The 23,161-nt window shown below is 41.9% G+C and overlaps 1 protein-coding gene across 5 annotated transcripts in view; it reads right to left on the bottom strand.

Moving 5' to 3' along the window:
• Positions 1-567: 567 nt before the first annotated feature.
• The window catches only part of map3k7cl (map3k7 C-terminal like), a 97,114-nt gene continuing 74,520 nt past the window's right edge, over positions 568-23,161 (bottom strand). For all 5 annotated transcript variants that reach the window (XM_078232490.1, XM_078232486.1, XM_078232488.1 and 2 more), the window contains one exon: positions 568-1,938. In XM_078232490.1, coding sequence (XP_078088616.1) covers positions 1,758-1,938 — 181 coding nt within the window. In that variant the 3' untranslated portion in view covers positions 568-1,757. The remainder of the gene's footprint in view (positions 1,939-23,161) is intronic.

Below are 23,161 nucleotides of genomic sequence, written 5' to 3'. Positions count from 1 at the left end.
ACCTGCAAGTTCTGTTGTGGGGATTACTAGCTGGTGGGTGAGCATCTCTTTGTTGGTTCTCATCTTGAAACAGCAGTAATTACCACAAAAACCTCTGGTAACCTCAGTGACACAGTAAGAAGTTTAACAACACCAGGTTAAAGTCCAACAGGTTTATTTGGTAGCAAAAGCCACACAAGCTTTTGCTACCAAATAAACCTGTTGGACTTTAACCTGGTGTTGTTAAACTTCTTACTGTGTTTACCCCAGTCCAACGCCGGCATCTCCACATCATGACTAACCTCAGTGACAACAGGGACAAAATATAAGTAAATTGATGGGGGAAAAAAAGCTTCCAATATTCCTCCCAATCCTGTCACAGGGTTGATTAAAGTGACTTCAATGTTGCACCCTTTGTAGAATTTAATACAGGTGGATAAATGCTACAGTGCTATATTAGCCTGAATGCTGGGAACTGGTATGAGTAACACCATGATGTTATTTTGACCTTATTCGCAATATGACAAGCAGTTCTGGTGCTGTTTAAGGACAAGAATTTGGACATGATACTAAAGGCACAGATATTCAATGGCACTGATCTCGTTCCTAATTCCAGTTGGTTCAGCCCCTTTTACAAAAACTTATTGGATGAAACTAATTGGAAAATCTAGGCTTCTATATAAATGACCTGTAAAAGTTATGTCACCCAAGTTTTATTGAAATTGTAGGTACCTGTACAACTATCACAAATGATACAGCGGAGACCAATTTTGAATCTCTTAATAAATTCTTTGAATACTTAACATCCTATGCCGTTCACAATATATCCTTTCCATCTAATAACAATTGAAAGAGAGGAGTTCCATAAAGAAGATTTAGTTAGCAGTGGAAAATAATGAAAATACTCCAGATATCACTTTCTATAGAAAAAATGCTAAATGTGATTACACCTTGTAAAACATGGTAGAGAATTGCTACAAGTATCCTCAAAAAATTAAAACATAAAAACTGCTTAACTATGTATGTATAAAAATGTTACAAGATTATAACCTGAATAAATTGTCCATTTGCACTTGTGTACTTAATTGACTGACAGAGTAAATATTGAAACTTATGGTGCATATCATATATAAATGTCCTGCATGATTAACCCATCTTAAGTGCAGTTTTTCATTTGCAAAGGACTAAAAAACGAAAAGAGAAATAGCTCAGAAAATCTTCATAGGTTTCAAATATTGTTTTTGAAATCTCAAGCAAACGCCTTTCACATTTTTGTTGCATGCATGCACTGTTGATTTAAAAAGAAGCTGCAGGTTTTAAATTTAATTAAATTTCAATTTTAAAGAACTAAGTACAGAATATTCTGTTATGATATATACGATACTTTATCAGCGGCATTTATTTGATTATACAAATGTTTTGTTTTTTTAAAAAATATTTTTCATGTATTCGATTTGTTTAAATCAAAAACATTGATGCATTTAATATTTGCATGTTTACAACTTGTGGGGTTTTTAACCTCTTTCCATATTGTATTCTTTGATGCCAACAAATCGAAATGTTGCTACATACTGTATACAAATAAAAGGAAAAGCTCATCTGGAAAAAGAACTACAGCAATGTTGTGAATCAGCTTCCCAGTAAATCAGTGAACTACCAAATTGGCTTCTGTTCTCCTTATTGCAAACTCTTCCAATTGATTCTGTGAATCTGCAAAGAAGATTCTGCAGTTATTCCAGCGTTTTGTTTGTCATAAATATAGCACCACATGCCTGGAGTCAGGAAGATCCCTGTTGCTGCTGCAGTAGCACCTGAAGTTTCTCTAGATGTTCTCTACACTGTAAATGGTAGGAAGTCAGAGAGTGGTTCTCTTCTGAGAGCTCCTGGTATTCCTGTGTGAGGTGTGTAGCGTTCAGTTGATCCTTTTCATCTTGATCAAGTTCTGCAATCAACTGTTTTCTGACAAATAACAGAAACATGAATACAGAAAAAAAATGTATTTTCTGACACATCATGTAATGGGTCACAATTGTGCGCTTACATTCAATTCACTTTCCAACAAAATATGATCATGCCAACTTGTACTTTTATACTTTTCCAATTCAATCAAATCAAATCCAATTCAGAGTCTCAACAAGTTGAGACATTTCAGATCCAGGCTGACAAGACAGGGCGAGCGACCAAACCACCCTGTCCTGGGCCCGATCTACATGAGCCAAGCTGATTGGAGAAGGGGGAGGTTCCTCCTCCAAGACTTGGGCTCATTTGCATCTTAGCCAAAAGGCCGAGATGCTGCTTTTAAAAATTGCTTCATATGAAACATATGAAGCTTCAATGTAACCCAATGACCTCAACCAAGTGCAGCATCCTCTCCATACTACACTTGATCTTAGCCAAAAGGCCCTCTTTTCAGACACACAATTAGGGAACTGCTGACTCTGTGGGTGGAATTTAAAGGCCCAATCATGGCGGGGCAGGGCTGTAAAATGCAGTGAGCCATTCAAAAGTCCATTGATTTCCAGTGGGACTGGAAGATCCAGTCAGCAGATGGGGCTGTAAAATTTTGTCTTACACATAAAACTTGGGCTAATCACTGGGCAAGACTTGAGATAGTCAACTTCTTGTTGCAATTCAACAGGAAAAGAAAACCAAGGCACCCAATGGATACCTTTTACCAAACTTTAAATATAAAATGAGATTTGATGCAGGATTGCACCTGACCAAATTGTTTAAATATTAAATAAAAACAGAATAGGAGAAAACACTCAGCCAGCCAAGTCACTCCTGGGGAGAGAGATAAGCTTATGAAGACATCAGCACTGGGCATTCCGAAGAAAGCTAATTCACTTTGAACTTTAACTTTGTTTTTGTCTCCACATATGCTGACAGAACTGAGTATTTCCAGCTTTTTCTGTTTTATTTTTGATATCCAGCATTCCCAGTATTTTGTTTTTATTCAAATCTTGATTTGATTTTGATCTGATTTGATTTATTATTGTCACATGTATTAACATACAGTGAAAAGTATTGTTTCTTGCTCGGTATACAGTCAAAACATACCGTTCATAGAGAAGGAAACGAGAGAGTGCAGAATGTAGTGTTACAGTCATAGCTGGGGTGTAGAGAAAGATCAACTTAATGCGAGGTAAGTCCATTAAAAGTCTGACAGTAGCAGGGAAGAAGCTGTACTTGAATCGGTTGGTACGTGACCTCAGACTTTTGTATCTTTTTCCCAAAGGAAGAGAAAATGTCCGGGGTGCGTGGGGTCCTTAATAATGCTGGCTGCTTTGCCGAGGTGACGGGAAGTGTAGACAGAGTCAACGGATGGGAGGCTGGTTAACCCACTGGACGCAGGAAAGCTATGTATTTTTTCTAAATTCCACTTTTGTAACCCAAAGCAAGAAATTAAACATTCTTTAAGAAACAAGCTTCAGAAGACTGCATGGGGAACTCGAATGGTGGGATTCTGCCCACTCGGCGGGTTAAAGTTTGGATCCAAGTCTGAATTACTGGGAAAAAGAGCCTTAAATTCTGATGTCCAAATTTAACAACTTTGGATGTAGCGTTTTCTTGAGCATGACGGCCCAGAAAGAATGCCAAATTCCACATCGCCTCACTCACCCGACAGGATGCTGGCTAAGGCTAACCATGGAAAACCATCAGAAGTGAAGCACATTACATAAATGTAAGTCAATCTTTCTTGAATATGTTATAGAAAGAAAGAATTGCATTTATATAGCATGTTATCATGCCTTTAGGAAATCCCAAAGTATTTTATAATCTATGGATTGCTTTTAAAATGGTACTGCTTTTGTTATGTAGGCAAACTGCAGTTATTTTTTTGACACAGTTAGGTCCTAAATGTGGATAAATTAATGAATCATCACGGGATCTGTGTTTAGTGGTGATATTTAATGGAGGAATGTTGACATTCACATCAGGAAGATGTCATAATATTCTTCAAATTATCAGAATATTTTGCATCCACCTGAACAGCTTTGGATTAACATCCCATTTGTAAGGAAGCACTTCCAAGAATGCAGAATTCTCTTAGTGCTGTAGCGAAGTGTCAGCCTAGTTAAGAGATGCTTGATTCCATGACTCTCTCCAATATGTGCATTTATCTACAATAATTCGTAGCACACTATGTCTATTCTATCCCGTTGCTTCAAGAATTAAACCCACATAAACAATCCTTCTTCCCTATTATGGAACATGCATAGTGTGGGCAACATTTAACAACCAGCATAAACTGGTTCGCACCGCAGCAAAGCAAATGTTTTGAGACTCCATAGGTACATGAAAAAAGAAAAGAAACTGCACATGAATTCATGTGGAAAATCAGGCATCTTAAATGCGAAAATTAAAAAGGACAAAGCTAAATGTTCAGTTGCTGCAATTATCTCATTGTTGCAAAGGACTGAAATCGTCACCAAATCTCTGACAAGAAAGCACTGTTGTTGTTTGTTTCCTGATTAATGCCCTTGAAAATGCCACTGCTGCACATTGTGGTAAATATTTGTCCTCCAAGATAAGCCTGCAATGACTGTGTCAAGCTGCTTCACTCAATTTTCTGAACAGTCTATACAGATAAACGAATCAGATGTTGCAACATGAGGAGTCCATTTATTACTTGAAGTGCTCAGTTTGGAATTCTGTATATTCAAATATTGAACACTGCATAAATAGTGAAAGATTATTGTAGCTCATATTGCAGGGCACAAGGTAGTTTAGAAGCACAGATAACACACTTGGAATTTCTAATACTCTCAAACCTTGATAATTTACCCATGAACAAGATTGATATTGATAAGAAATCTCTCCATTTATTCATAATCATAATTAAATATTGACTTGTCTTGTAATATATTTGGAACCTTTATAAATAGTAAGGTGATACACAAAAATTCTCTCCTATTATAAGGGATAGGTGCCTCATAAGTTGGAACACTTTTCTTCTCTCTTTGGGCCGAGGGTTTAAATTCAACCTGAATTAATGAGATGAAAATTTATTTCCCTGCCATTTGTAAAACACAAGAGTCAAATCAACTGTCGCAACTGTGTGGGTTTGAGTCTAGAGCACAAAGTATCTTCATTTTCACACTTGACACTCATGCAGATAGGAGGAGGGAAAAGGATTAATTTCTTCTGAAGAAGCAATAATAATCTTTGAAAGTGGTCATTGATGAGAGCAATCTGTTGATGTGCTGTACATGGACTTCCAAAAGGCATTTGATACAGCGCCGCACAATAGACTTGTGAGTAAAGTTATAGCTCATGGAATAAAAGGAACATGAATACAAAACTGACTGAGTGACAGACAACAGAGATTAGTGGTTAATGGATGTTTTTCATACTCAAGGAAGATTTCTATTGGAGTTACCCAGGGGTTGATGTTGAAACCCTTGATTTTCCTGATATATATTAATGATCTAGATATTGATGTACCGGGCACAATTTCAAAATTTGTGGATGATACAAAACATGGAAGCACCGTGAGGAGAATAGTGTGGAACCTTAAAATGACAGACAAGTTGGTGGAATGGACAGACTTGTGACAGATGACGTTCAATGCAGAAAAACGTGAAGTGATTAATTTTGCTAGTAAGAACACAGGGAGACAATATAAAATAAAGAGTACAACTCTAAAGGGGGTATAGGTGCAGAGGGATCTGGGTGCATATGTGCATAAAGCATTGAATAAAAAATTGGAATTTTTGGACAAGTTGAAAGTGTTTTTTTAAAACTCATTCATCGAACATGTGCGTCGCTGGCTTTCCAGCATTTATTGTCCATCGTAGTTGCCCTTGGAGGGCAGTTGAAAGTTAACCACATTGCTGTGGCTCTGGAGTTACATGTAGGCCAGACCAGGTAAAGACAGCAGATTTCCTTCCCTAAAAGGACATTAGTGAACCAGATGGGTTTTCCCGACAATCGACAATCGTTTCATAGATTCTTAATTCTGGATTTTTTTTATTGAATTCAAATTCCACCATCTGCCATGGCAGGATGCAAACCCAGGTCCCCAGAACATTAGATGAGTTTCTGGATTAATAGTCTAGTGATAATACCACTGGCCCATTGCCTCCCCGAGTATAGAGTATTCTAAGCTTTATTAATCAGGGCATAGAGTACAAGAGAAAGGAGGTTATGTTGAACTTGTATAAGACACTTGTTCAGCCTGCCAACAGCTGGAAGGATTGCGTCCAGTTCTGAATGCCACACTTTAGGAAGGATGTGAAGTCATTGAAGAATGTGCAGACAGGGTTTACCGGGAATGAGGAACTTCAGTTATGAAGATAGATTGGAGAAGTTAAGATTGTTTCCCTTGGAGAAGAGAGGAGATTTGGCAAAGGTATTTAAAACCATGAGGGGTCTGGACAAGTAGATAGGGAGAAACTGTTGCCAATCAGGGAAGGGTTGAGAACGAGTGGACACAGGTTTAAAATAATTGGCAAAAAAGCAAAAGCAATGAGAAAAAGCTTTTTCATGGAATGAGTGGTGAAGACCTGGAATGCAGTGCCTGAGAGTGTGGTGGAGGCAGGGTTTAATCAAAGACAAAATCTGGAAAGGAAGAATGTGCAGGATTGTAGTCAAGAGGAGGGAGAATGATACTAAATCATGGTAAAGACCATAAGACCATAAGACATAGGAGCGGAAGTAAGGCCATTCGGCCCATCGAGTCCACTCCACCATTCAATCATGGTTGATTTCAACTCCATTTACCCGCTCTCTCCCCATAGCCCTTAATTCCTCGAGAAATCAAGAATTTATCGATTTCTGTCTTGAAGACGCTTAACGTCTCGGCCTCCACAGCCCTCTGTGGCAATGAATTCCACAGACCTACCACTCTCTGGCTGAAGAAATTTCTCCTCATCTCTGTTCTAAAGTGACTCCCTTTTATTCTAAGGCTGTGCCCCCGCGTCCTAGTCTCCCCTGCTAATGGAAACAACTTCCCTACGTCCATCCTATCTAAGCCGTTCATTATCTTGTAAGTTTCTATTAGATCTCCCCTCAACCTCCTAAACTCCAATGAATACAATCCCACGATCCTCAGACGTTCATCGTATGTCAGGCCTACCATTCCCGGGATCATCCGTGTGAATCTCCGCTGGACCCGCTCCAGTGCCAGTATAAGACCATAAGACATAGGAGCGGAAGTAAGGCCATTCGGCCCATCGAGTCCACTCCACCATTCAATCATGGTTGATTTCAACTCCATTTACCCGCTCTCTCCCCATAGCCCTTAATTCCTCGAGAAATCAAGAATTTATCAATTTCTGTCTTGAAGACGCTCAACGTCTCGGCCTCCACAGCCCTCTGTGGCAATGAATTCCACAGTATGTCCTTCCTGAGATGTGGGGCCCAAAATTGCTCACAGTACTCCAAATGGGGCCTAACCAGTGCTTTATAAAGCCTCAGAAGTACATCCCTGCTTTTATATTCCAAGCCTCTTGAGATAAATGACAACATTACATTTGCTTTCTTAATTACGGACTCAACCTGCAAGTTTACCTTTAGAGAATCCTGGACTAGGACTCCCAAGTCCCTTTGCACTTTAGCATTATGAATTTTGTCACCGTTTAGAAAATAGTCCATGCCTCTATTCTTTTTTCCAAAGTGCAAGACCTCGCACTTGCCCACGTTGAATTTCATCAGCCACTTCTTGGACCACTCTCCTAAACTGTCTAAATCTTTCTGCAGCCTCCCCACCTCCTCAATACTACCTGCCCCTCCACCTATCTTTGTATCATCGGCAAACTTGGCCAGAATGCCCCCAGTCCTGTCATCTAGATCGTTAATATATAAAGAGAACAGCTGTGGCCCCAACACTGAACCCTGCGGGACACCACTTGTCACCGGTTGCCATTCTGAGAAAGAACCTTTTATCCCAACTCTCTGCCTTCTGTCTGACAGCCAATCGTCAATCCATGTTAGTACCTTGCCTCGAATACCATGGGCCCTTATTTTACTCAGCAGTCTCCCGTGAGGCACCTTGTCAAAGGCCTTTTGGAAGTCAAGATAGATAACATCCATTGGCTCTCCTTGGTCTAACCTATTTGTTATCTCTTCAAAGAACTCTAACAGGTTTGTCAGGCACGACCTCCCCTTACTAAATCCATGCTGACTTGTCCTAATCCGACCCTGTACTTCCAAGAATTTAGAAATCTCATCCTTCACGATGGATTGTAGAATTTTGCCAACAACTGAGGTTAGGCTAATTGGCCTATAATTTTCCATCTTTTTTCTTGTTCCCTTCTTGAACAGTGGGGTTACAACAGCGATTTTCCAATCCTCTGGGACTTTCCCTGACTCCAGTGACTTTTGAAAGATCATAACTAACGCCTCCACTATTTCTTCAGCTATCTCCTTTAGAACTCTAGGATGTAGCCCATCTGGGCCCGGAGATTTATCAATTTTCAGACCTGGGGTTGTTCTCCCTGGAAAGACGGAGGATGAGGGGCGACCTAATAGAGGTGTATAAAACTATGAAGGGCATAGATAGGGTGAACAGTGGGAAGCTTTTTCCCAGGTCGGAGGTGACGAACACAAGGGGTCACGGGTTCAAGGTGAGGGGGGCAAGGTTCAACGCAGATGTCAGAGGGACGTATTTTACACAGAGGGTGGTGGGGGCCTGGAATGCACTGCCAAGCAAGGTGATTGAGGCGGACATGCTGGGATCGTTTAAGACTTATCTAGATAGCCACATGAACAGACTGGGAATAGAGGGATACAAAAGAATGGTCTAGTGGGCATATGAGCGGCGCAGGCTTGGAGGGCCGAAGGGCCTGTTCCTGTGCTGTATTGTTCTTTGTTCTTTGTTCTAAATGAAATGTTCATTTGGAGAGATGGTGCAGACACAATGGGCTGAGTGTCTCCTTCTGCATTGTAACAAGTTTGTGAAAAAGTTTTGAGTGCAGGAGCGAGGATGTCTCACTGCAGATGTACAGGACCTTTGTGAGACCACATCTGGAGTATTGTGTGCAGTTTTGGTCTCCTTATCTAAGAAAGGATATACTTGCCATGTAGGATGTGCAGCAAAGGTTAATTCCTTGGATGACAGGCCTTTTTCATGAGGAAAGGTTGGGTCAACGAGGCCTTTATTCATTGGAATTTCGAAGAATGAGAGGGGATCTCATTGAAACGTATAAAGTTCTGACAGGGCTGGACAGGCTGGATGCAGGGATGCTGTTTCCTCTGGCTGTAGTGTCTAAATCAGGGGGACACAATTTCATGAGGAGAAACATCTTCACTCAGAGGGCAGTGAACCTGTGGAATACTCTACCACAGAAGGCCGTGGAGGCCAAGTCACTGAATATCCTTAAGGAGGAATTAGGTTTTTAGACTCTAAAGGCATCAAGTGGTATTGTGAGAGCGTGGGAGTATGGCGCTGAGATAGAGGATCCGTTTGATCATATTGAATGGTGGAGCGGGCTCAAAGGACCAAATGGCCTACTCCTGCTTCTATTTCTAAGTTTCTATGTCACACCGATGGGACTGTTTGGAAGGAGTTTCATTTTGCAACCAATTTGTGTTTTCACGTGGAAATGATAATACTGGGTGTCAAAGGTTGTAATGTGTTTTTGATTCCAGCTCAACACTCAAATTGATAAGCACAAACATTCATCCAATGGTCTAAACAATCTCCTTCGGAAGTCAAACATTTCAATTATTTTACAGTCACAAACACAGTGATCTGATTTAAATATGAAGAATTATTGTGATATTCCAGTCATAATCTATTAGTAATTGAAGCCTTTCCTTCCATATTCATGTGGATCAAATATGTCACCAATGAGATGGTTTGTCATTGTACCATAACTGACACTAAGTAAACTATTGCAAGGTAAGTTTTGGATAAGAAATCAGACCAGGCTCCAAATAGCTTTGTCATAGATTGCAGGAATGATAATTCAACAAGTACATATTCATGGTATCAAGACTATCAGTCATTCAGTTCGTTCAAGACAATGACATATGGATTTATAGATGCAAACGACATTAAAGGTTATGGGGGGCAGTGCAGGAAAACAGCATTGAGGTAGATGGTCAGTTGTGATCTAGCTCAGAGGTTTCCAAACTGAGATCTGTAGAACCCAAGGGTTCTGTGGGAGCATCCCAGGGGTTCCACGGCAGACATGGCTGATCTATTCTCCTGAATCCAGCCTATGAATGGACGAATTGGACACAGCACGAAACTCAAATTGTATAAATCAGGATGAGCAAGGAGTGGGGATGGGCCTCAGGCAAGGAGCAGAGGCTGGGCCTTGGAGAGAAGCGAGTGTGTAAGATAGATGAGAGTAAGTGTGTACAAGTGTGTGAGATGAGAGATGAGAGTGAGTGTGAGAGTTGAGAGTGAGTGAGTGTGAGATGTTGAGAGGGTATGTGAGACGGAAGTGAATGCGTGCATGTGAGAGAGAGAGAGATGAAGGTAAGTGAATGTGCGAGAGATGAATGTGTGTGAGAAATGAGAGTGAGAGAGTGTGTGAGAGATGAGAGTAAGAAAGTGTGTGTGTAAGAGAGAGAGAGAGATGAGAGAGAGAGTGAGTGAGAGAGAGAGTATAGGAGCTCGTGTGTATGTGTGTGAGCGTGTGTGACAGTGAGTGTGTGTGTGAGAGTGAGTGCGTGTGAGTGAGTGTGTGTGTGCGAGAGAGAGTGTGTGTGTGAGAGAGTGCGTGTGAGTGAGCGTGTGAGAGTGGGTGTGCGTGTGTGAGAATAAGTGTGTGTGAGAGTGAGTGCGTGTGCGCATGGGAGAGTGTGCATGCGAGAGTGTGTGTGTGTGTGTTTGTGTGCGAGAGAGTGTTTGTGTGTGTGAGAGAGTGCGTGTGAGTGTGCGTGTGAGAGTTGAGTGTGCGTATGTGAGAATAAGTGTGTGTGAGAGTGAGTGCGTGTGTGCGTGCGAGAGTGTGCATGCGAGTGTGTGTGTGTGTGCGAGAGAGTGTGTTTGTGTGCGAGAGAGTGTGTGTGTGTGTGTGTGAGAAAGTGTCTGTGTGCGAGAGTGTGTGTATGCGAGAGTGTGCGCGTGTGAGTGAGTGCGCGTGTGTGAGAATGAGTGCATGTGTGTGAGAGTGTGTGTGTGCGAGAGAGTGTGTGTGCGAGAGAGTGTGTGTGTGCGTGAGAGTGTGTGCATGTGCGAGAGTGTGTGTGTGTGAGAATGAGTGTGTGTGTGCGAGAGAGTGTGTGTATGCGAGAGTGTGTGTGTACGAGAGTGTAGGTGTGTGAGTGTGCGTGTGTGAGAGTGAGTGTGTGTGCGTGCGAGAGAGTATGTGTGCGAGAAAGTGTGTGTGTGAGTGCACATGCGAGAATGAGTGTGTGTGTGTGTGAGTGTGTATATGCGAGAGTGTGTGTGCATGTGCGAGAGTGTGTGTGTGTGAGAATGAGTGTGTGTGCAAGAGAGTGTGTGTGTGCGAGAGTGTGTGTGCGAGTGTGCGTGTGTGAGAGTGAGTGGGTGTGCGTGCAAGAGAGTGTGTGTGTGCGAGAGTGTGTGTGTGCAAGAGAGTGTGTGTGAGAGTGCACACGCGAGAGTGAGTGTGTGTGTGTGAGAGTGAGTATGTGTGAGAGTGAGTGTGTGTGAGTGAGTGTGTGTGTGAGAGTGCGTGAGAGTGGGTGTGTGCGAGTGTGCGTGTGTGCGTGTGTGCGCTTGTGACCAATATGAAAATCCAGCATTCCAGCAGCACTCTTCCCATTTGAATCAAAGGAGCAGCATCACTTCTCCCATTAATATGCTGAAAAGGTAAGACCTAAATATGCTTTTTAACAAGAGAACATTTTAATTATAGAAAACATATACATATAAGAAATAGAAAAGACTTTGATAAATTAGGTATGTTTAAACCAATTGTATGGAAACAAGAGCAAGACTAAGGCCTACTTTTGGCTTGCTGAGATCAGCAACCCAGCACAGTGTAGACATTGAACTTGGGACCTCATGCTCACGCCGATGTACCTCTCAATGAGCCATCAGGGGCGCTATAATAAAACAATGTAGTAAGAACGATTCATACTCTCAATTCATCATTTTACTTGATATATTATTGTTTTCTGCTGCTACACCTCCTTGGTGATTTCCCTTGTAATGAAATCAATGACTGGCACTAATATGCTTAAAGAAATAGAATTTCATACAAAGTATTTATTTTCTATATCTCAGCTCCATAACTGATGAGAAAACAGAGGGAAATCATTCCCAACAACAACTCCTATGGAGACCTTACAGTTCAGTTCAGGTGGAGGTCCATTTTGTGAATCAGTTAATATCAGTGACAGGCTCAGTCACTTTGGATTCTATGGAATTGATCTCATCTCCCTTGCAGCCACACAAAGATGTCAACCGTTAAAGAGGAACCATATTCTACTGGGAAGTGATTATGATACAAAACACTTCTCCCTTGTGCACTTTCATAATTCTATTTTTAAAGCTTAAAACATTAGGAGAATTAGAACTTTAACGTTGTCTTGGAATATCATGGGGATCTAACATTAATGACTGTTTAGACATCCAAACAATATTTGCCTAAAAGGATAGGTGTTGACAACACATGGACACAGAGTAAGATTATCTCTTTAAAGATTAAAAATGGATGTAATATGGGATAGATTTTCTGATTCTAGCCCCCAAAGGTGAACAGACAATGTGAGGTGGAGAAGAGCTGGGATGGTTATCGCAACTCTGACTTATTCCACTAGATTCTGGTGTTAGCTGCCAATTCTAAGATTTTTTTTCCCCCAGGATTTATTTAAAGGGGCAGAAAATATGTTGACTCCATTATGTGGGGAGAATCCTCCCTTACACTTTTCCATCGTGTACTTTTCCACCAGGCCAGTACGTCCACTCCACAGTAAAAGAAATAGGGGGAATTTATCCCTCGGTGTCTAACTTTACATGATGTAAATTTGCAGGCACCCCACTCAAAAACAGAGCTGATCATCTGAACACCAGACTTGTAGGGAACTTCATGTGAGTTTTGTTTTGAAACTAAACTTCAGTCAGTGAGTTTTACTTGCATCCTGGAATCTGGCAGCGTTGATGCTCATGTTAATGTTGCATACCCGAAGGGCTGAATGCTCTCCTTTTATGCTGTATCATTCTATGATTTTGTACCCAGGTAATGATAAATGTACATATATTTGAAAAATAAACAAAGTTGAAAGAACTTAAAAAAAAACCTTTAATTTTAGTTCAACAGTCTGCTTTCAAAAAGGGCCCTGAATGAAGAAACTTCCTCTTTATTAAATTTATATCTATTTACAATGTTTGTTTCAGTTCAGCTACAGGAAACAGTCAGTCTCTGGATCACGATCCTCTTTTTCACATTAGCCGTCTGTCTAAGCTCAGGTTCACATCCGAAGTAGCACACCAAGTACAAGTTCAATTATAATTCAGGAAATGGTCTGAGAATCATGGATGGGGCAATGTGCGGTTAGGTTTGGCATGATGGGTTGCTTCTACTGTCTATCTCAAACACTGGGCAACTCTCCCAAAGAGCATCCTACCCAGGCCCTTCCCTGCACCCTATCCCCATAATCCTGCGCATTTACTAGCTAAATGGTAATGCGCTGGTAAACGCAACTAAAACTCAAGTCAAGTCACACATCACAATTCAAAACAGATTGTTAACTTCATGATTACAGAATTGTTGAAATTTTAAAAATACTATTTCATGGGATGTGGACAAGGCCAGCGTTTGTTGCCCATCCCTAATTGCCCTTGAACTTAGTCATTTCAGAGTGACGTTGACAATCGACCACATTGTTGTGGGTCTGGAGTCATATGTAGACTTAGACTCATATGTAGGATGGCAGATTTCCTTCCTTAAAAGGCATTAGTGAACCAGATGATTATTGCAATAATCGATGATATCTAATGGTCACCATTACTAATAACTAGCTTTATATTCCAGATTTTTCTAATTGAAATTAAATTTCACCAGCTGATATGGTGGGATTTGAACCCCTGCTCCGAGGACAGTTAGGTCATTTGTTCCATAAAGAGTTTATTATCAGTACAGTTGACAGTGCTTCAGAATATAGGCCTAGAAACTTCATGGTGATGCACCGGTTTAAATGGACATTTAAGTCTCTGCTATGTCCAGCATGAAGCACACCGATTTTAAGCTGGAAGTGCCCTGAATGTCATATTTGCATCGGCAAAAATATAGTCATTCTAGGCACCTGAAATAGGAATTGTGCATGCATGTAATGGGCTTACTTTGTGTTGAGTCCAAAAGCTCTAATGGTGAGGCAGAGCAGCAGATGAGAGGGAAAGGAAAGAAAGTGAGTCCTGCACTCTGGGTCCTATTATCTCGTGGGAAGTGCCCAAAGTTCTGCAGGTCAAGAATTGGCCTGTTTAGTCACGGGAAGACATTGGCAGAAACTCATGACCCTGAGGTCCTGCTTGAATAGTGGGACTGAGGGACAGCCTACAATGACAACAAGCATCTTGTCTTTTTTTGTTGTACAAATTTGGCTGCTGGTCTACATGCAGGTTAAAGGGACTGCTGCATATCACCACCAGAATGGCAAGCGTGAAAAAAAATAACTGCTGAATGTGGAACCAGGAGGAGAAGCAGAACTCCTCCCAATCCCTTTGAAACCACTGGCCACTACTACTTTTGCCCTCTTAATTACCACCTCAATCCCTGTCTCAATGTCTGGAATGATCCTCATTCCCCAATTTTCCTCCTACCGATTTCCCTTCCTTCCCTTTTACCCACTTATCAAGATTCAAAGTTTCTCAATTGGCAATGTATGGAGATGCTCGGATTGCATTCAAAGCTCGCTGGTCTCATCTGAATTTGATATGAGGCCTAATATTGAGTACACCTATTTCTACCTATTCAAATGCAGGGATCACTCCTTTTGCCAGGTCAGTGCTATAACCTCTTATCTTGATCTAAATGATTGGCATTCATAGATTGCTCATTTATGAATTATACCACTTTTGATCCAGAGGTTTGCCAATATAGAGGAACTAAGTGCCCTTTTGAAAGGGCATCATGTCCTGTAACAACAAAAAACCAAAACTTAAAGGAAATTTTGTCAATCAGATTAAAATGGCAGGGCGGCACGGTGGCACAGTGGTTAGCACTGCTGCCTCACAGTGCCAGGGACCTGGGTTCGATTCCTGGCTTGGGTCACTATCTGTGTGGAGTCTGCACGTCTCCCCATGTTTGCATGGATTTCCTCCAGGTGCTTCAGTTTCCTCCCACAGTCCGATAGATGTGTGGGTTAGGTGCAATGGCCATGCTAAATTCTCCCTCAGTGTACCCAAACAGGCACTTGAGTGTGGCGACCAGGGGATTTTCACAGTAACAGCTTTGACAAAGGGTCATCTGGACTCGAAATGTCAGCTCTTTTCTCTCCTTACAGATGCTGCCAGACCTGCTGAGATTTTCCAGCATTTTCCCTTTTGGTTTCACAGTAACTTAATTAATGTTAATGTCAGCCTACTTGCAACAAATAAATAAAATAAATACATTTCTGGGGGTGATGCACTCTAGTCCCTGAGTTGCAGACTCTCACATCATGTGGAGCTAATCATGGTATCATGCTGATGGACTTTCACTGAATAATCCATACACATATTGATGCAATTCTCATCTACTAAACAGTGATTCATGCTTACCTGATTGCAGTTCTCATCAATGGAACAATGACTCATGCTTACATGATTATGATCCTGATCTAGTAACCCAGTGATTCATGCACGCATGGTTGAAATCCTCATCGAGTAACTCTATTCCTGATTGTAATAACTGACTCTTTCAATGCTCACTGGCTAGGTTCAAGTGAAGAACACCTATCTAGCTGAGGTCAAAAAGGATCTCTGGCATCTCTGGAACTGTATTCCATTGTAAATAGTGCTTTCAGGAAAGAGGAAAAGAATATTTGCAAAAGGAACACTGTGCTTTTAAAGTAACTGTCACTGAAAGAAAACGCTCCAATAGCTTGTCATCCTTCTGATCACCTTGAACACAAAGTTGGAATTAGGACTATTCTGTTTCCTACACAATCTTTCTTGAGCTATCCAAAATATTTCTTCCTTTAGCTTTCCCTTTTTCATCTAATCTACTAACTTAGGGGTGGCACAGTGGTTAGCACTGCTGCTTCACAGCGCCAGGGACCCAGGTTCAATTCCAGCCTCAGGCCACTGTCTGTGTGGAGTTTGCACATTCTCCCCGTGTCTGTGTGGGTTTCCTCTGGATGCTCCGGTTTCCTCCCACAGTCCGAAAGACATGCTGCTTAGGTGCATTGGCCGTGATAAATCTCCCTCAGTGTACCCGAACAGGCAGTGGAGTGTGGCAACTAGGGGATTTTCGCAGTAACATCATTTCAGTGTTAATGTAAGCTTGTGGCACTAATAAATAAACTTTAAAACTTAACTTTTAAAACCTAAATTTGATAAGGCCAATCCAGCATTGTGTTGACTTACCCACATCTTACTCTAATTTGTTAAGACCTTGATAATGTATAGCCTTGGATCTTTAAGCAGTTTCTCAACAGAAAGCTCTTTCCAATCACTTAGCTGATTAAAATGGCTTCCAAAGAAAGAAACTTCATTTATATAATGCCTTCTATCCTATAAAAATGTTCCAAAATGCTTCTCAGACAGTGGATTATTATTATCTTAATATGTGGCAAGTGTTATTATCAACTTGCATATCGCAAGGTCCAACAAAAAAAATCTGAAAAAGCAATTGATTTGTTTGAGATAGTGCTGTTTGGAGGAGGAATGTTGGCAATCTCTTATTTTCTCCAAGTAGTGAAATAAGATCTTTTATGTCCACTAAGTAGGTCCCTGTTTATTATAAGACTTTAGCACTGCAATGGAGTGTGAGTCTAGAATTTATGTTAAAGTTGGTGAGTGTGACTCAAACACACAACCTTCTGACTCAGAGGTAACAGCGTCACTACTTCAGTTGTGCTGACAGAGATCAGAAACAAGCCAAATTCAACTCCTTGTCTGTGATGAACAGTTCATAGTCATAAAGTTTTACAGCACAAAAAGAGACCCTTTGGCCCACTGTGCCCATGCTGGCCTTGAATGCTATGGTGTATCAAGTGCTCATCTAAGTGCTTCTTAATTAAGCTTCAATAAGAACATCTCAATGGGTTTCAAGGATGGGTAAAAACATTAGCAAAAGTTCTCAGTTCTAATTGCTAACTAATTTCTTGTGCTGGAGGTGTGGATCCATCACTAGTTGATCTGTATCTGTGTCAATTTTCTTTGCAGTCTATGTGAACTGTATAATTCATCTATGAACAAAATACATAAAGTTCACAAATATACTACTTCTCAACAACCTTCTACTTTTGAACATAAATTATTGCTTGGTGTAAGTCACTTACTTGCTTTTTGATACTCCGCGAATACATCATTTGTGTTTGGTCAGCAGATGGCACTCACTCACAATCTAGTCACCTTAGTTGTGTGTGCAAACATGCCCGACTGTTAATAGCAGTCTCCCAACTAACCTCAATTCGATTTTAGGAACAGAAGTGTTTGGAAAACAAGGCATCAAAATGTAGCCGAAACCAATTTAACTCGAGTTAATTCATCATGACTTTGAAATGTCACTGAAACAATAATATTGTTATTGCCTAACTCACTGGACACATTTTGCGTGGTAGTGGAAAATGGATGATATCAGTTCAGCTTCCTGTTATACAACTCCGCTGATTTTCATTGCAAGTTCACTCAAAGTCAAAATTACCAAATAATGCCTTGCTGATTATCTCTGAATTGAATTGTTCATACTAATTTTGTTAGAATCTCATCGAAAATATTGTGAGTCTCACAAATTTGTAGAGGTATTCATAAATTCTGTGCTATTTCTGTGCTTGGAGTATCGTCTTGATTATTTTTAATTTACAAAATCACATTCTCCTGATATATACTTGTCATCTAACCAATGAGACATTCTTCCTGCTTCCGCAATTCTCTTTAGACTAAGCTGCTGACTAACCATCCGCCCCTTCCTGGCTCCCATATTATCAGTGCTTCCTTCTCTTCAGGCACGATTCCTCATTTCTTCAATACAGGCATCATTAGCAAAGACGCCATCCTCATTTCTTCAGTCCTCACCAACTACTTTCCATCTCCAATGTGGCACATTTTGCTGAATAACTCCGGGAATGTGAGAAACACCAGGGAGAGAGACAGTTACCACATGTCAAAGAGCACATCGAAATTTTAATTTAGATTTTCAGCACCAATTATCTTAGTGCCTGTATTTTTCCCTGTTATTACCACTCACATTTTCATATAGAAAAACAAATGAGGTAATACAGAAAAACCTGTGACAAGCAGAAACAGTTTGATAAGGACATGACAGCAAGATAGCGAATCGAGACTGCACAGGAAATGTTTTGAAATATGTACTCCTTTTCTATTTCTTGAATAAATAGTGAATACTGCTGTAATTGTTTAAGCAGCAGAACGTTGCTACTGTGTTCCTGGGAACAGGAAGTGAAATTTTAAATTAGTTGTTGCTCAAATGTTTAATTCATTTCTTCTCACAAAGTACTCTGTACTAATTGTATTGCAAATAGATAAAGTGGAGCTAATCCTTCCTCTTTTTTGCTGATTTTGATTCTATTTCAAATCCTACCATGGGGAGGCAGTGGAATTGTTACCAGACTCATAATCCTGAGACCCGGGATAATGCTCTGGGGGCCCAGGTTCGAATCCTGCTACAGGCTTACATGTGACTCCAGATCCACAGCAATGTGGTTGACTCTTAAATGCCCTCTGAAATGGCTGAGCAAGCCACTCAATCTGCTACAAAGTCTAAAAGTCTGAAACCGAATGGTCCACTCAGCACTGACCTGGGCACCAAAAATAACAATGGCAAACGCAACCCATTCCACTCTGCAGAGTCTTCCTTACTAACGTTGGGAGGCCTGTGCCAAAATTGGGAGAGCTGTCTCACAGATTAGTCATGCAACAGCCTGAGACAATCATCCTCACAGAATCATACCTTACAGATAATGTCCCAGACTCCACCATCATTATCCCTGGGTGTGCCTTGTCCCACTGGCAGAACAGATCCAGCAGAAGTGATGGCACATTGGTATATAGTTGGCTGAAGGTTGCCCTAGGAGTCCTCAACATCAACTCTGGTCTCATGGCATCAGGTCAAACATCAGGAAACCTGCTGCTAATTACCACATACCGCCCCATTCAGCTGACGAATCAATACTGCTCCATGTTGAACACCACTTGGAGGAAGCACTGGGGGTGGGAAGGGCACAGAATGTACTCTGGGCAAGGCTTCAATGTCCATCACCAAGAGTGATTCGGTATCACGTCTACTGACTGAACTGGTCAGGTCCTAATGGACATAGGTGCTCAACTGGGACTGCAGCTATTGGTGAGGGAACCAACAAGGAGGAAAACATACTTGATCTCATCCTCACCAACCTACCTGGCACAGATGCATCTGTCCATGACAGTGCAGGTAAGACTGATTAGCGCACAGTCCTGTGCAACCAAGTCCCGCCTTATCATTGAAGGTACTGTCCATCCTGTTGCGGCACTACCACCTTGTAAATGATTTTGAACAAATCTAGCAAATCAAGACTGGGCAACTATAAGTTGCTGTGGACCATCAGCAGCAACAGATTTGTACTTCACCACAATCTGTAAACTCATGGCCTGGAATATTCCCTACTCTAGCATTACCACCAAGCCAGGGGATCAAACAGCATGAACAGCAAGTGACAGATGGAGCCAAGTTATTCGACAGCTAATGGAACAGATCTAAGCTCTGCAGTCCTGCCGTGAATTGTGGTGGTCAATGAAACAACTCATTGGAGGATGGGGCTCCACAAATATCCCCCATAGCCCAGCACATTAGTGCAAAAGACAAGACTGAAGGATTCACACAACCTTCAGCCAGGCGTGTTGAGTGGATAAACCGTCTTGGCCTCCTCTGGAAGCCATCTGATGCCCTAGCATCACAGATGTCAGTCTTCAGCCAATTCCAGCTGTGATATCAAGAAATGGCTGAAGATACTGGATACTGCAAAAGCTATGGACCCTAACACATACCGGCAATAGTATTAAAGACTTGTGCTCCAGAACTATCCATGCCACAGCCAAGCTGTTCCAGTACAGCTACAGCACTGGCACCTACCCCAGCAATGTGGAAAATTGCCCAGGTATGTCCTGTGCATAAAAAGCAGACAAATCCAACCCTGCCAATTACCATTTCATTAGTCTATTCTTGATTATCAGTGAACTGATGGAAGGGGTCATCAACAGTGCTATCAAGTGACACATGCTCAACAATAACCTGTTCACAGACATTCAGTTTGGATTCCACCAGGGTCACTCAGCTCCTGATCTCATTGCAGACTTGGTTCATACAAAAGAGCTGAACTCAAGAGGTGAGGTGAGAGAGCTTGCCCTTGACATCAAAGCAGCAATTGATCAAGTGGGGCATCAAGGAGCCCGAGCAACACTGGAGTCAATGGGAATCAGGGGAAAACCTCTCTGGAGTCATGCCTGGCACAACGGAAGATGGTTGTGGTTGTTGGAGGTCAATCATCTCAGTTTCAGGCATCACTACAGGAGTTCCTCAGGGTAGTGTCCTAGGCACAACAATCTTCAGCTGCCTCATCAATGATATTCTCTGCATCATAAGGTGAGAAGTGGGGCTGACAAGTGGCAAGTAACATTTATGCCACACAAGTGCCAGGCAATGACCATTTCCAACAAGAGGGAATCTAACCATTGCCCCTTGACATTCTTGGGGTTACCATTGACCAGAAACTGAACTGAACTTGTCATATAAGTACTGTGGCTACCAGAGCAGGTCAAAGGCTAGGAACCCTGTGCGTGTAACTTACCCCTTGACTCCCCAAGCCTGCCCACCAATGACAGGCATAAGTCAGGATTATTATAGAATACTCTCCACTTTGCTGGATGAGTGCAACTCCAACAACATTGGGAGTCCTAGTCCAGGATTCTCTAAAGGTAAACTTGCAGGTTGAGTCCGTAATTAGGAAAGCAAATGTAATGTTGTCATTTATCTCAAGAGGCTTGGAATACAAAAGCAGGGATGTACTTCTGAGGCTTTATAAAGCACTGGTTAGGCCCCATTTGGAGTACTGTGAGCAATTTTGGGCCCCACACCTCAGGAAGGACATACTGGCACTGGAGCGGGTCCAGCGGAGATTCACACAGATGATCCCAGGAATGGTAGGCCTGACATACGATGAACGTCTGAGGATCGTGGGATTATATTCATTGGAGTTTAGGAGGTTGAGGGGAGATCTGATAGAAACTTACAAGATAATGAACGGCTTAGATAGGATGGACATAGGGAAGTTGTTTCCATTAACAGGGGAGACTAGGACGCGGGGGCACAGCCTTAGAATAAAAGGGAGTCACTTTAGAACAGAGATGAGGAGAAATTTCTTCAGCCAGAGAGTGGTGGGTCTGTGGAATTCATTGCCACAGAGGGCTGTGGAGGCCGAGACGTTGAGCGTCTTCAAGACAGAAATTGATAAATTCTTGATTTCTCGAGGAATTAAGGGCTATGGGGAGAGAGCGGGTAAATGGAGTTGAAATCAACCATGATTGAATGGTGGAGTGGACTCGATGGGCCGAATGGCCTTACTTCCGCTCCTATGTCTTATGGTCTTATGGTCTAACATTCAAGAAGTTTGACACCATTCTGGACAAAGCAGCCGGCTTGACTGGCACCCCATCCACAAACATTCAATTCCTCCACACCAAAACCCCAAGCCTCCTGAGACAGCACCTGCTAAACTCTTGATCACAGCTATCAAGAAGGCCAAGGACAGTAGACACATGGGAACATGACCATCTGTAAGTGCCCCTGCAAGCCACTCAGCATTCTGATTTGGAAATATCTTGCTATTCCTTCACACTGTTGCTCGGTCAAAATCCCTAACAGCACTGTCCCCAATGCAATCCCTCCCTCCCCCACAGGGCTGTGACTTGTTCTTATGTTTTAACCCCACTGAGCATTGACCCTTTTTCACATAACATAATAACATATTCTGTTATCTTACCTTTATGTCACTATCAGCACCTTCTACGGTCCTTAACACAACCATTAACACATCCTTTGCCCTAAACATATTTGTGTAATCTCTCCTAGATCACGCTTATTACTGACCTTTGCTCCACTTGCTGCACCGTCTCTCTAATAGTATAAAATCTGTCACATTTCTCTTTCTCTTTAGTCATATGGACTTAGACCATAAGACATAGGAGCAGAATTAGGCCACTCGGCCCATCGAGTCTACTCTGCCATTCAATCATGGCTGATATTTTTCTCATCCCCATTCTCCTGCCTTTTCCCCATAACCCCTGATCCTCTTATTAATCAAGAACCTATCTATCTCTGTCTTAAAGACACTCAATGATCTGGCCTCTACAACCTTCTGCGGCAAAGAGTTCCACAGATGCACCACTCTCTGGCTGAAGAAATTCCTCCTCATCTCTGTTTTAAAGGATCCTCCCTTTAGCCTGAGGTTGTGCCCTCTGGTTCTAGTTTTTCCTCCTAGTGGAAACATCCACTCTATCCAGGCCTCACAGTATCCTGTAAGTGTCTTGATGACTTGAAATGTTAACACTGTTTCTCTCTCCACAGATGCGTTCCAGCATTCGCAGTATTTTGCTCTTATTATAGCACTGTGGGTATACCTACACCACATGGACTGCAACAATTCATGATGGCATCTCACCACCATCTTCTCATGGGCAATTAAGGATGGGCAATAAACTCTGGCCTAGCCAGTGAAGCCCACAACCCTTGAATGAATAACAAAAAATCCTTAGTCTCTTTATTCCAGAAATGAAGCTCACCGTGCACAAGATTGATAGCTGTCCACAGTGTGTTCATGGGCTTTTGAGAAGGAACTTAAGGCGCTGGTATGAGGGTGGGAATGGAGGCTGACAGGTATGTCATTTCATACCTTCAGCTTGCGTGTCTATTTACCATTCTGCCGCCAGATCATTTTTCTAAAGGACAAATTGGGGCAGGGAGCCATTAGAGGTCACTAAAAAGCTAACCACGTCCATTGCTGCAGCATCAACAGTATGGCAGCTATCTGGAGCCGGCCACCTGATGACTGACCATGGGGAGGGTGGGGTTGGACAGTGGTGCAGGATATCTTTGAGGAAGCCCCCTAACCACTCTCTGCC

Source organism: Mustelus asterias, chromosome 17 (genome assembly GCF_964213995.1).
Source record: "Mustelus asterias chromosome 17, sMusAst1.hap1.1, whole genome shotgun sequence".
NCBI classification, from domain to species: domain Eukaryota; kingdom Metazoa; phylum Chordata; class Chondrichthyes; order Carcharhiniformes; family Triakidae; genus Mustelus; species Mustelus asterias.
Note: the sequence above shows the minus strand (reverse complement) of the source record. Positions and strands in the feature narration are given on the sequence as shown.